This window comes from Daucus carota, chromosome 1 (genome assembly GCF_001625215.2).
Source record: "Daucus carota subsp. sativus chromosome 1, DH1 v3.0, whole genome shotgun sequence".
Taxonomy (NCBI): domain Eukaryota; kingdom Viridiplantae; phylum Streptophyta; class Magnoliopsida; order Apiales; family Apiaceae; genus Daucus; species Daucus carota.
This window is the reverse complement of record NC_030381.2, coordinates 42,101,817-42,117,341: the sequence shown is the minus strand read 5'-3', so window position 1 is coordinate 42,117,341 and position 15,525 is coordinate 42,101,817. Positions and strand designations below refer to the sequence as shown.

At 31.7% G+C, this 15,525-nt stretch overlaps 1 protein-coding gene and 1 pseudogene across 1 annotated transcript; both read right to left on the bottom strand.

The window, feature by feature from the left end:
- Nucleotides 1-802: 802 nt before the first annotated feature.
- On the bottom strand, nt 803-2,351 carry LOC108222880 (protein CHAPERONE-LIKE PROTEIN OF POR1, chloroplastic-like; annotated as a pseudogene).
- An 8,849-nt stretch (nt 2,352-11,200) lies between these two features.
- LOC108204289 (protein CHAPERONE-LIKE PROTEIN OF POR1, chloroplastic) lies at nt 11,201-14,366 on the bottom strand. Its single transcript, XM_017373649.2, has 3 exons — nt 13,948-14,366; nt 12,268-12,628; nt 11,201-11,503 (listed from the first exon to the last, which is right to left on the bottom strand). The coding sequence occupies exons 1-3, from the start codon at nt 14,281-14,283 to the stop codon at nt 11,328-11,330; spliced, it is 873 nt and encodes a 290-aa protein (XP_017229138.1). The 5' UTR covers nt 14,284-14,366; the 3' UTR covers nt 11,201-11,327.
- Between the last annotated feature and the right edge of the window lie 1,159 nt (nt 14,367-15,525).

Here is a 15,525-nt window from a genome sequence, read left to right as displayed (position 1 = left end):
TCATGCGTGTTGAACATATGGTCATCCACACTTATTTTTAGTCATTTCATTGTTCCAATCAAACACAACAGCCTTGTCGATTTGACATTGAAGTTACAGGAAGATTATAAAGAAACAGTTTTGGGCAAATTTAATCTGAGAGTTCGCGATGGACGAACTGAAACTCCACATGTTTAAAACTTATCCTGTTATTGAACTTAAAAATGCCACCTAGGGCTCTAAGCAAATAATAAGCAATACCAGCCTCCATCGATCTGGTTCTTAATTCTGTAAAATTTTATTCCAGTGCTACAATCAATTCAAAATAATTGCCAAGAGATGTCCACTAAATTTTTAACTAATCAGAGAAGTGTTTCAATCAAAATTTATTACAGAGTAGCTTCCTCAATATCATTCAAGATGTATTTCTCATATCCAAAAAAGATGCTAAGGAAAGATTTTCTGGTTCAGACTCAAGGTTGAAGAACAGAAAAAACATAAGAACATGCTAAGAAAACAAAGGAACCACATTAAATGGTTTTAGGCAGGGTTATGTAGAGTTTTTGAGTCCTCGACAAATTGCTACTTTTGAGTGTCATGGGACCTTGGCCATTACAGAGATGGGAATCATGATGTAAAAAGTCCTTCAGTTAAGGAGACCACCCATGTGAGAAGATGGTTTTCCTCCAAACATCTGAATGCATATAGCTAGCATTCTCAAACAGAACTAAACACTCCTTCATGCTTAAAACTAGCCTTTTAGTTCTAAGATTTGTTGTTGCATTCTTGTAGTGTAAAAAAAAAAAACTAAACTGTACAATCATTTTACCATTTGAAAGCAATATATTTCAACTGATGTAAAGTTCTAACAATCTATTTGCACAAATACATTTAATTACACATCTCACAGAAGCAAGTGACCAGCATCTGAAAGATTTAATGCCCTTTTTCTATAGCAAGTACAATGAAACCAAAAACTGAGAAAAAATAATAATTTCACTCACAACCGTAGCAGGGGAGTGTACACCGAGAAATGGGACGATGTCTACCTGTAACCAGTTCTCAACAGCTGACCCCACAACTGCACCAGCCGCAAGCCCCCCAATTGTAATTAAAGTTGCCTTCCCTGAAAAATATAGAAGAGCTAACATCACTGACATGCATATGCAGGTACTGCAGCAAACTCCGTAAACTAGTATACTTCCTTTTCTTTTCTTATTGTTTATATGCATATCAGGACTACTGTTTTTATTGAAGATAACCTAAACTTGAGGACTGCTGGTTCATGAGGTATGACCAACTGACAGAAACCTATTACCTTTGAAGAAGTTTAATGAATTGAAATCCAGATCATCAAGATGCAGAACTTATTATTTATGAAACGTTATATGATTTTCACTTCCCAAACCATAAAAATTATTACAAGAACAGTATCTTTCTAGCAATACTAATGTCGCATAGGTTTATCCAATTCAAGTGAACCTGAATTATAAACAGCATCCTACTTACATTACACATGTCTATAACATATACTATTGAGTACCTGCTGAATATATAAAGAACTTTTTCACAAGATTTTATAGAAGTATCACACAGATTTTATAGAGTTATAACTAATATTTCAAACAAAATATAGAGCTCACCTCCAACCAACTTTCATCTTGTCAAATAAATCTGTGTAGTAACTATTAAATGATTCACTTGATAGTTGTATCATGAAATCCACATTACTTTTATGCTTGGCATGCGCTATCAGTTGAACTTTGAAAGTCTCTATATGAGACTCTTCATGTGTTGGAAGAGAAATAAAACAATTCATGCAAAAGAAAGCAAGCCATTTAAAAGGACAACATAAAAAGAAAAAACCATTATTAATCTTTCCTTTACCTAGCTTAACATTCTTTTTGGTCATGAAATATAGGGATGCAGCAAAACTAGAAGCAACAACCAATCCAGAAACATCAGCTCCGCTATATAAACCCGTTGAAGACGTAGAAGCTCCATTAGCATAGGTTAGCGCCATTAGAGCTCCATATACTCCAGCTTGTATGCCTAAATCTGTGGTGGATGGTGATTCAATTGAAACTGGGGAATTTTTCATAGTTGCTTCCAGCCACTTCGGAGCTGATCCCAGCCAAGGAGCAGCAACAGGTTTAAAATAGCATATCTAATGCTATTATTAATAACTTTTCCAGCTCTTCGTTGTGAGAAGCTCTGCATGAGCAACATATAATATGCAGCCTCTACCTGAATAGTATATTAAAAGAGAATAGTAAGCATAATGATAATTCAATGAGACTCAGTTGAATGATAAATCAATGAGTAAGCAATACAGATGACAACTCCAAGAACGGAGACTTTGAGTCTAACATACGACTGTGAATTCAAAAAAAGACCATTGTAAAGACATTTATCATTATACCAAAGATAAATAAATATAGAATTGAAGATGAATATTTTGTTCACCAAGTATGTTCTTAAACTAAAAGATACTTCTTCCAACTAGCAATTATTTTCTTTATTATATTAGTTTATTATTCAGGTTATGCACGACAGTTTTATTTTTAATAATATTATTAATTTTCATAAATCTAATATTAATGATACATTATGATTTTTAGTTAAATTAAATTAAAATGTAATATGCTTTATTTATATTTTTCAAAACTAAATAATATATATAAATTATAATTTTCAATATATAATTTACGAGAATTGACTACTCCCTCAGTCCCCGAACAACTTTGTTTACGTATGAGACTCCTGTGAAATATGTTTTCATCATGTTTTTTTAATTTATAAGATATTATGAAATTATAATTTATAAAAATCTCACAATGCATGCCCAAAAATATTAATGTAAAGAACGGGAGGAAGAGAGTAGTATTTTAGATAGATGATCATTTTGCAATTAGGAAGGAGTTTCTACCTCATTTAGTATCGGAGAAAACTCTAATTGACATGCATGGAAAGTTGCAGGAGCTCAGACTGGCCGAACAAGTTTTTGATCAAATGGACGTGAGAAATATAATCTCGTGGAATGGACTTATTGCTGCTGCCTACGTGCAAACTTGGCAGAGTAGACCAGATGCATTGTAAACCAGATGCATCAACTCAAGCCTCCTTCCTGCCTACCCCGATATACAATAATTATTGACACATGTATGCAAGATGTGGGATACGTCATTATCAGAGGCCCTTCACGAGGCTTGACCGAGAACAATAAGGATGAGGATGTACAATAAGCGGATGTCATTTCATATATGGAACACAATAATTATATATGGCTTATGGTATTCATGGATTTGCGAAAGAATCTCTTAAACCGTTCTGCAGGTCAGGATGAGGGGTAATAATATTGAACCCAATGCAAGCACTTTTGTTTCTGTGCTATCTTCCTGTAGTATTGCTGGCTTGGATGAACAAGGATGGAAGTACTTCCACCTAATGAAAACGGAGTATGGGAACGATCCTCAAATCGAGCACTATGGTTCTATGCTTGATCTTCTGGGTCGTAAAGGAGATCTTGATAAGGCTAAGAAATTTATCCATGAGATGCCATTGGCTTCTACAGCTAGGATATGGGGATCTCTGTTGGCTGCAGGCAGACACCATATATAGAAGCATAGAGCTGAAGTTGCAGCTAACCATATCTTAGGTTTAGCGCATGATAATACTCTGGATGCTACATTGTTCTGTCTAATATCATTTTACCATGATTTAATTACAACAATGAACAATATCAGCTTTTTACGATGATAATTTAACAACAATTTTCTTCTAAATAGTTATTTTTACGACCGGATGTCATTTTTAAAGGGGTCTAAAATTAAAATCTTGGTCACCTGTTTAAATTTCGTCATAAATTTATTGTTTCGTCCTGAGTTGATATGTGTGGGCTTAAGCCTTTTCAGTTTTTATGGCGGAAAGAAGGCGAAAGAAATTCCTAGAAAAATAGTTTTTTGAACTTTGGACGGCTGATTTTTTATAAATAATATAATTCCTCCTTCAACTTTTCGATTTTGTCTCCTTAAAAAATCTAATATATGAAATTTACAACAATTACTTTTCAGCCGAAAATGTAAATTATATCATTTTTATTTATTTATCATTTTAAATACTTAAAACTATCTAAATAAATTTCTCACGGATATATTACCAAGGAAATATAAAACATGTTATTTTCTATTTTAAATATATATAGCTATTTAAATATACTACTTACTATGACTAATTTATGATAATTTATCTTATGAGGAATATATTTGTACGAAAATATAAACATATTATTTCATTTTCTTCATTTTTAGATATATAAACCTATCTAAATATATTAATTATGACGGATATGTAATATTTAATTTACGAAAGACTAATTAATTTACGAAGGTTTGTTTCGCGAGAAAATTTTATTTGTTTGCACGAAAATGCTAACAAGTAAAAATATTATATACAATGGAAAGTGATTTTATCGTAAGAAATGACTGTAAAATATGATAATTTATGCTTTTCTGTCGTAAAATTGACGCGCAAACTTTTATGTCATAAAAAGTCTGGTCAAAAATTTTGGATTTTATTACCGCATTTTTTCCTCTTTTTCTAAGAATCTATGAATTTTAACAATATTATGAAATTCATTTTACTAAGTAATATACTTTTGTCGAAATAAAAATATTTAGTTGCAGAAAAATATATATTGTACCCTACTTGTGCGTAAAATCAAGTGCAGAAACTCATTGCACATTCAATTTTTTATTCGAAAACAAATATTACATTATTGAAAATTTTATCTATCATATGATTTCTCCTTATTCAGGAAAAACTATGAAGATAAAGGAAACATTCTCTTTTACAGCACAAACCAATTTATTCCAGAAACCCAAAAAAAATATCCAAAAACAAAATCTAAAGTTTAAGATCCAGGTCAATGTCCTTGGATCCATTCATCTCCGCAGCAGCAGCATCCTCCACATTAGGAACCCCATTTGAAAAAGTGGCTCCATTAACAGCAGGAACAAAAGCAAGAGGCTTGGGGCCCATTTCCGGGCTAGGGGTGATCAGCGAGTTTTTCTTGTCGGGCTCAGAAGAAACGGGTGCCCTAGGCTCAGAAGCATTGGTAGGATGAGTTTTTGCTTCTTTGGTTTGAAGAAACCAGTGGTTAAGGGGTTCTTTGAAGTCCAACCCTAATCCAATGGAAAAGTCATCGTTCCTAATGACTAATCCACGATATGGACCGACAGCTCTCGGTTGCTGAGGCTCTGGTGCTCCTTTTTCTCCCTTTCCCATGTTGTCACCACCTTTTGGAGAAGACATCTCTTGCCAAATATATAGGAGTATTAACTAAATGAGTTTGGTGTGATTTGTGTTCAAGTTGATGGGATATATATAGGTCATAATTAATTAATTTTTAAAACAAAATATAGGGGTTCTCCTGTTGTAACTGGAGATGCGTTTTTTGGGCTAAACCCTTTTTCCCATCGGTTAGATATTAAATAGAAATATTTTGTCTTAAATTTATGTATATTCCTTTTACAATTTTGCTACTCATGAAAATATAATATTGTCTCGACTATAATTCTATTAAAAATTATATTCTAATATCTTAAATACTTTTTACTTTTTCAATACAATTTGTTCAAAATGTCAATAAGATTTCACATATGGTGTATTTTGCATATATATTTCTATATATTGAAATTAAGAGAAGTCAATTTTTATTCAAGATTTTCCAAACTGCTACATTAAAATTTATAAGTTCATATTAGAAAATACATCAATATTCATTTACTATAAAACTTATAAACATATAAAATAAATCATTTTCTAAATTAACTAATATATTATGATTATTTTAAAAATTTGAGTAAAGAGTCCAAATTAAAAAAAAGAATGGAGTCACGTGAACAAACTATATTTAACGAGTTTTGATCTTAAAAATATGTGTTAATTCGCTAATTTGACATAAATCAATTTTACTATATGAAGAATTTTCGTAAAACTGAGTGTGAATAAGAGAATTTTGTTTTTTCTAATATTGAACTTTTATCTACATTCATATATACGAAAGTTATTATTTATTTAAGATGATATTTAAATTAAATAATATTCAAATATTCAAAAAATTTGAGATAATGTTTTAAAAATAAGATTTCATTATTAGAAAACTTACACTCAGAATGTTGAGGAGTTATGCGTTTCAAATTGTCAAATAATTTTTATTCTCATCATAATTAAGTGATGGATTTTCTCATATAACCGTATTACATGTTATCATATCTATTGGTAGTGTTATTATAGTATATGACGTCTAAACCTATGTCAACCTCAAATCTACACTTACATAAAACTCACGTCATGATCATATATGTCTGACGTGTAAACATATGTGAAACTCAAATCTACACTTACGTTAGACTCATGTCATGATTATATATGAATAACAAATTAATAAATTATATCAGACAAGTGCCATGATTTTGTAAAAAAATATCATGAAGTGATTAGTCAATGATGAAGTATATATACAAACTGGTCAAGCCAGGAGAAATGGTGTTATTTATAATTATTTCAATCACATATTTTCAAGTCACATTATAATATTAATTTATATTTATTATATTAGTTGATAAAAATAATCAATATAAGAAAGTTATTTTTGATAATATTATTAGTTTAAAGTATAAATTTTGAATTGAAATAGTTGTGTAATTAAAAGAGAAATAAGATGGGTTAGTTAAAAAGTTGAGAAGCCGCGCGTTGCGGCGGTCTATAAAAATTATATTAATGATTCAATATTAATATTTGTAGAATAAAATAATTTTATAGCTGTCTATAAAAAGTATATTAATATTTCAAAGTTAATATTTGTAGGATAAAATAAATTTATATTATAAAAATCTTGATGTAATACCAATACTAACATATAAAATTGCAAAATTGGACTATAATTCATGGTGAAAAAATGAAAATAAATTTATACACGTAATTAACAATTTAAAGTATGACGAATCTTAATTTTATTTGTTTTTTTTTTAAAGTAATCATGTTCTTACATTGTCACCTTCCTCCAATTTTTTTGGATTGATTGTGCACAAAAACATCTAACTTAAATATAAGTACTCTCTCAAAAATTGATTGAACGGAACAAACAGATAATGCATGAATAATTCTTTCATGTATACAAAGTAAATAATATAAACATTAACAACAACAAACATGTCCGATGAACAAAACAGATATTATAAAAGAATAACCAACAAACATACATCACTAATAATTAATTTATTGACATCAACCATCAATATCATGTCAAGACTATATTCTTTTCCCGTGTTTGGTTTTGTCGACTCCAATATAACGGTTTATAACTACATTTGCTTGCAACAACCTTTGCTGTATAAACAGCCTTCACTTATCGTTGCAGAAGAACGACACTTCCAAGTTAGAAATCGAGCAAGAGAAAGGTATTTCTAATTTTTGATATTTTTCATCCAAAAATTTCAGAAAATTAGAAAAAATAGAACGGAGCGATGCGAGAGGCGCCACCTACACGCTCCTCCTCTAAAAATCGAGTAAGAGAACTATCAGGTAGGTTTGTGGTATTGAGAGAGGAGGTTGTGTTTAGATGATTCAAAATCCTACGATCTATACGGGTATTGAAAATTTGAAAAATAGAACGGAGCGATGTGAGAGGCGCCACCTACACGCTCCTCGCTTTTCCTTTAAAAATCGAGTAAGAGAACTATCAGGTAGGTTTGTGGTATTGAGAGAGGAGGTTGTGTTTAGATGATTCAAAACCCAACGATCTATACGGGTATTTATAGATGCAGAGAGACTTGTTTGCTACTCTTTTCCATAATTAAATAATCTGAACAAAATCAGATTAAAATTTTCAAGCTACTATATTCCATAAATAATTTGTCTTTCCCATAATTTAATAATCTGAAACAAAATCAAATCAGATTAAAACTTTCAAGCTATTATATTCCATAAATAATCTGAAACAAAATCAGATTCTGAAACCTGCTTCTAATATATCCGAAACTAAAAAAAGGTAGTTCTAATTTTTGATATTTTTCATCCAAAAATTCCAGAAAATTAGAAAAATAGAACAGAGCGATGTGAGAGGCGCCACCTACACGCCCCTCGCTTCTCCTTTATATAAGTATATTGATTGAACTTTCATTCAATAGAAAAGTATCCATTATTAAATGTCCAATTTTATATAAGATGCATGCATGCATAGCTATGTTGTATAGTAATAAATTTTGCATGAAAAATATTTCTTTTATTTTAAAATTATTTTATAAAATCAAACATATTTGAAATATAGTTATTAATAAAATATAATAGTACTGTATATATTTCTAGTAGCTCTAACTTTGCAAGTTTAGACTTCAAGGAGAGATTTACTGAGTGTTTATATAAATACATACTAGCCTTGCAAAGCACGGGCGGGTATATAATTCGTAATTTATTAATTATAATTTAAATCTTAACACCATTTTGTTAGTATTTTAGTATTAATGAATTAAATTTTAATTAAATTATATTAACAAAATTTTGTACGACTTTTTATAGTATAGTATAGATGTAAACATAAAAGATACTGTATTTTGTTAAAACAATACCACATCTTACGGCAAAGATAAAAAACATGAGAATTGATTTGGTTGATTAGTTTATTCATGTAGATGTAGTATCGTGTAGATTATATTGCGTTCCACTTCATATTACTGAGTCTATGCTCATATTACTGAGTCTATGCAAGCAAGTCTGTGGCCTACACAGCAAAATTGCTCTTTGCATCATGATTAGTAAAATATCTAGTAAATGCTTTGTTATGAGGAATGAGGGATCTTATTCAGACTGCATGTTCGATTGAGAGGGATGTGTTCTCTTAGACTCTAGTCAAGGCCAACGAATTCTTAGATCTTTTTACTACTTACTAAATACTCCCTCAGTCTATTTTAAGTGACCTCTGTTTTTTTTTTCGAATGTCCCAAAAAGAATGAACTTATTACACTTACTATTTTTAAACACTACCTTACACTATTACACCTCCTACTTCTCTATTTTATATTCTTTTTTTTATTACCCACTTTTCAACTAAACTTCTACTTTTTTACTATCTTCTTTTTAATCTCCGTGAAAATCAAATAAGGTCACTTAATATGGGACGGAGGGAGTACAATTATGCTCGTCTCACGAGTACAAAGATGTTGCTTGCAGTGACACTGGAAGAAATTTTAAATACCAAAAAATAAAACGTTCTAGTGTCCTACTATAAACAATGCCACCCTCAAAAAAGAAGCAATGTGTTGGAAAAATAAAAGCAGCTCCATGTGCTTGAAAAAGAAAATTCTTATGATTTCATATGTCAAGCATGGAAGCTCTGTGATGTCATATTGCTTGAGGATCGACATGCTCATCATGTCGGACGTGATAATAACATGTACGGTAAAATATATTTTTGTTTGTGCCGGTTCTCATGCCATTGTGCACTAATCTTTGATTCATGCTCTTTCTAATATTTTTTTAAAAATAACACGAGTTGATTACAGTACATTTCAGGAACGGAAAAGAGATTCTAAATGTTAAGGGGTTTTTGGATCTGAGTAAGAATGAGGATGAAGAGTATGGGATATAAATGGGAATAAATATGTCAAAGCCTTTCAAGTGGAATTGAGTTTCTCATTCTATGTCACAAAATTGTTAATCCGAACACCAACACATGAATTTGATGTTCCGATTTCGTGTAACTGGGCTCATTAATTATGAACCAAACACCTCTTGGAGCGTCTAGATCGTAAGTGGAAATGAGAATCGGGAATCAGAATAAAACATTGAGAATGAGGGGCATGAGAATAAAGGATATGAATACGAATCTTGAAGCGTCTCGGTCGTAAGTGAAAATGAGAATCGGGAATCAGAATGAAACATATGAGTATGAGGGGTATGAGAATAAGAGATATGGAAACGAATATCCCAACAGGTGTGTAAGGAATGATTTACCCTCCAAGTAGATTAAGGTTCTCATTCCATGTCACAAAATTGTTAATCTAAAAACCAACACATGGATTTGAGATATCGATTCAAGTTAACCAAGCTCATTAATTAACCATGAACTAAACGTTTCTTATATAAATGAACCAAACGTCTCTTATATATTATGCCATGCTTTTAATTGAAGGTTTATATGATCAACTTGATTTATTGTGTACGCAGTACACGGATACGATCCATATGGTTGCAGGTAGATCGTGCATTCAGGACCTGATATTTATTAAATTGGTATAGTATAGGCGGCCAACCCAACCGCCTATCATACTCTATCATACTCTCATGCGTGTTTGAGCATGAGGTTATCCACGCTTAGTTTTAGTCATTTCATTTCGTTCTCTCAAACCAAACACTAACATAAGGTAATCCACTCTTAAATTTTGCTTACCAACCACAAGGTTATCCACTCCTAACTTTTGCTTGCAGCCTTGCCGATTTGATATTGAAGTTGCAGAGAGATAATAAAGAGACAGTTTGGAAAAATTTAATCTGAGAGATTCACGATGGAAGAACTGAAAACTCCAAATGTTTAAAACTCATTCCTGTTACTGAACTTAAAAATGCCACCGAGGGCTATAAGCCAATAATAGGCAATACCAGCCTCCATCAATCTGGTTCTTAATTCTGTACAATTATATTCCAGTGCTACAATCAATTCAAAATAAGAGATGTCCACTAAATTTTTAACTAAACAGAGAAGTGTTTCAATCCAAATTTATTAGAGTAGCTTCCTCAATATTGTTCAAGATGTATTTCTCATATCCAAAAAAGATGCTAAGATAAGGGAAGGTTTGCTGGTTCAGACTCAAGGTTGAAGAACAGAAAAAACACAAGAACATGCTAAGAAAACAGAGGAACCGCATTAAATGGTTTTAGGCAGGGTTATGTAGAGTTTTTGAGTCCTCGATAAATTGCTACTTTTGAGTGTCATGGGACCTTGGCCATTACAGAGAAGGGAATCACGATGTAAAAAGTCCTTCAGTTAAGGAGACCACCCATGTGAGAAGATGGTTTTCCTCCATACATCTGAATGCATATAGCTAGCATTCTCAACACAGAACTAAACACTCCTTCATGTTCAGAACTAGGCTTTTAGTTCTAAGATTTGTTGTTCCATTCATGTAGTGTAAAAAAAAAAAAAAACTAAACTGTACAATCATTTTACCATTTGAAAGCAATATATTTCAACTGATGTAAAGTTCTAACAATCTATTTGCACAAATACATTTAATTACACATCTCACAGAAGCAAGTGACCAGCATCTGAAAGATTTAATGCCCTTTTTCTATCGCAAGTACAAAGAAACCAAAAACTGAGAAAAAATAATAAATTCACTCACAACCGTAGCAGGGGAGTGTACCCCAAGAAATGGGACGATGTCTACCTGTAACCAGTTCTCAACAGCTGACCCCACAACTGCACCAGCCGCAAGCCCCCCAATTGTAATTAAAGTTGCCTTCCCTGTAAAATATATAGAAGAGCTAACATCACTGACATGCATATGCAGGTACTGCAGCAAACTCCGTAAACTGGTACACTTCGTTTTCTTTTCTTCTTTTTTATATGCATATCAGGTATAGTGTTTTTATTGAAGGTAACCTAAACTTGAGGACTGCTGGTTCATGAGGTATGACCAACTGACAAACCTATTAGACCTTTGAAGAAGTTAAGTGAATTCAAATCCAGATCATCAAGATGCAGAACTTATTACTAATGAAACGTTACATAATTTTCACTTCCAATACCATAGAAAGTATTACAAGAACAGTATCTTTCTAGCAATACTAATGTGGCATAGGTTTATCCAATTCAAGTGAACCCGAATTATAAACAGCATCCTACTTCTATTACACATGTCTATAACATATACTATGGAGTACCCGCTGAATTATATAAGGGATTTTTTATAAGATTCAATGGAAGTATCACGTAGATTCTATAGAATTATAAACAATATTCCAAACAAAATATAAAGCACATTCCCACCTCCAACCCACTTTCATCTTGTCAAATAAATCTGTGTAGTAACTTTTAAATGATTCACTTGATAGTTGTATCATGAAATCCAAATTACTTTTATTCTTGGCATGCTATCACTTGAACTTTAAAAGTCCATATGAGACTCTTCATGTGATAGATGAGACATAAAACAATTCATGCAAAAGAAAGCAAGCCATTAAAAAGGACAACATAAAAATAAAAAACCATTATTATCTTTCCTTTACCTAGCTTAACATTCTTTTTGGTCATGAAATATAAGGAGGCAGCAAAACTAGACGCAACAACCAATCCAGAAACATCAGCTCCGCTATATAAACCCGTTGAAGATGTAGAAGCTCCGTTAGCATAGGTTAGCGCCATTAGAGCTCCATATACTCCAGCTTGTATGCCCAAATCTGTGGTGGATGGTGATTCAATTGAAACTGGGGAATTTTTCATAGTTGCTTCCAGCCACTTTGGTGCTGATCCCAGCCGAGGAGCAGCAACAGGTTTAACATCAGCATATCTAATGCTATTATTAATAACTTTTCCAGCTCTTCGTTGTGAGAAGCTCTGCATGAGCAACATATCATATGCAGCCTCTACCTGAAAAATATATTAAAAGAGAACAGTAAGAATAATGATAATTCTATGAGACTCAGTTGATTGATAAATCAATAAGTAAACAATACAGATGACAACTTCAAGAACGGAGACTTTGAGTCTAACATACCACTATGTATTAAAAAAAATGACCATTGTGAAGATATTCATCATTATACCAAAGAAATGTAAAATTTAATTAATAAAAAAGAAGACGACGATATTAGAATTTGACTTTAAGACTTTGAATCGAGATGTTATTAAATAAATAAATATAGAATTGAAGATGAATATTTTGTTCATCGAGTATGTTCTTAAACCAAAAGATACTTCTTCCAACTAGCTAGGAGGAAAGATGTGTAGTCATGAAGTTAATATTTTTAGTTGATGCCTAAAACTCTAACTAGTTTGTCATATGGAAATTCCTAAAAAGGGTTTGACCTTTGACACATGCCACCTGGCTTACCAAACAAGAATAAAGAATTTAAGTACAGTATCACTGGACAGTAATTCTGCTGTAATCTTAGGCAACAAGATTATATAACTGGTGCTCATGGGCTCAAGTTCAAAATGTTATACAATGTTCCCTAGAATTCACATAATCTAGCAACAATTTAGTTATACAAAGTTCTCCAATTCCTACTAGTTCTCACTTTCATATTCTATTTCATTATAGTCAACAAATTGTGATTCCCGAAATTTCAACAGCTTTATATGTGTTCTCAACAACAATAATATGGCATTTTCAGTGAAGTCATGTAAGTGATGCTTAATTGAATAAGCGTTACTCAGATACTAGATAGTATACACATAAATTAAGCCTTAAATAGGTTCTAAGATATGAAGACAAGAAATTATGGAGAACCAAATTTACATCATGCCTTGGACGAAAAGAGGCCACTCAACGAATTGATGTGCCTAAATAAAACACTTGTATATATTCCGTCTGAACTGCAAACAGATGATTTCTAGTATTAACATTGGTGCAATTTAGTGATTTATAGTTGGCTCGTAGAATTGAACACATAGAACCCATGTGCACATTAACAAAGATCACTACAACACCATGATCCTCCCAATCTCACAATCCAGGTAAGCACAATTATAACTACAATACCACACAAAGGTCATAAAGACATAAAATTTATTTCAATCAAAGTCAAGCAAATCACTTAACCATAACAAAACTATAATTCCAACAATTTCTCGAAAATATATAAGCATAAACATGATCTTACAGATTTACATCCTATTCAAACCCGAAAGCCGGAACCATTAGTCTTACTATTTAGCCCCAATTAGGCACTACTAACAAGTTATACCTTGGCAATAGAATCTTGGTCATCATCTTTACATCCAGCAAGAATAGATTTCTTGGCTCTAAGAATATCATCAAAGCTAGCTCCTTCATCCACACCCAGCAATTTCAGAGCGTTCTCCACAGACATCTCAGAGGGAGCCGAGTCATCAGCTCGTGAGCTAGCCAACAACACACCCACCAATGACCTGTGGCTCAAACTCAGCGCCGTGGCTCGGCTGAAGAGTTTGTCGAGATGGGTATTCTTTAATCGACGCGCCGGCAGATGGGGTCGTCGGAAATGGGGAGAGTCACGGCAGAAGATGGCGCGGTTGGGCCGGACCGAGAGAGTTGTAGCCATTTGTTTGTATGAAGTCCAAGAGATGATTGGGTGGTTGATTTTGTTTATTGCTTATTGGTATTGCTTGTGGGAGTGAAACAATAATTATAAGACAAAAAGGAAAGCAACTACATAAATAAATATTTTTGGTTTTATTTCTTTAGATGATTCTTCTTATTCTTTTTCAGTGCAAATTTCTTTAGATGCTGTTTTTGAAAGTTAAAATAATTTTTTGTCATTTGGTGTCAATATTTCGAGGGGAGGTTTGATTTAAGTTAAGTTATGTTGCTGCATCTTAATATGGATTTTACTGATCTAGTGCGGATTTTTTATCCAATACGAAACCATATAATATGTGAAATATTAAATTATTAAATTATTTTTATATATATAAAAAATTATATTTATATTATTTGAACAATAATATTGTATTAAAGTTTTTTAGTTTTTTTTAGGAAAAGCTCTGTTAGTTACAGTTAGTAAGATAATAACATCTATTATTAATTAATTAGATAATGTTTGCTATTATTGTTGCAGACTTAATAATAATATTTTGCTTAGGTGAAAAATTGTTTGTAAAATTTTAAAAGTAAATATTTTGAATGGCAATTTTTAGTTTAGAAATAATAAACTCACCCAGACTTTTGCAAAATGCTACTTTTCAGCTTTTGTAAAAAATTATCATAAATTTCATTATCAAATCTTCTCAAAAATATTAATTTTTTATATATTGAATGTAAAAAAGAAAATTACAAAACATTTATCTGATTTTTATAATAATATTTTTTTACGGACATTCTTTCTAAATTGCACAACAATCGGTAACAGGCTAACAGCACATCCGAACATAATCTTCGTATATACACGCAGGCTGCCTGCCAATGCCGATCATGAGTATCTCTATATTAGCGCATAAAAATATTGGGCAGAGTGTATAAAAAAGTTGAGCTGAAATGAACTTAAACAATATTCTCTCTATTTTTATATATCATTCTCAGTTTATACACACATTAAGATGTCTCAGCTCTCAATAAAACACACAAAATTAAATATATTTCTTTTATTATCTTATTAACACCTATAATTATAATTATATATTAATGACGGTGCATGAAAACTCACGTTAGTACTTTGTGCGTTTTGAAATAAGTAGTTTGATATTTTCACACACGTTTCTAAATCTTTTAATTGAATATCTAAAATAATTGTTTTTATAAAAAAAATTGCTGAATTATAATATTAATCGTATATTCTTTTTTGAAA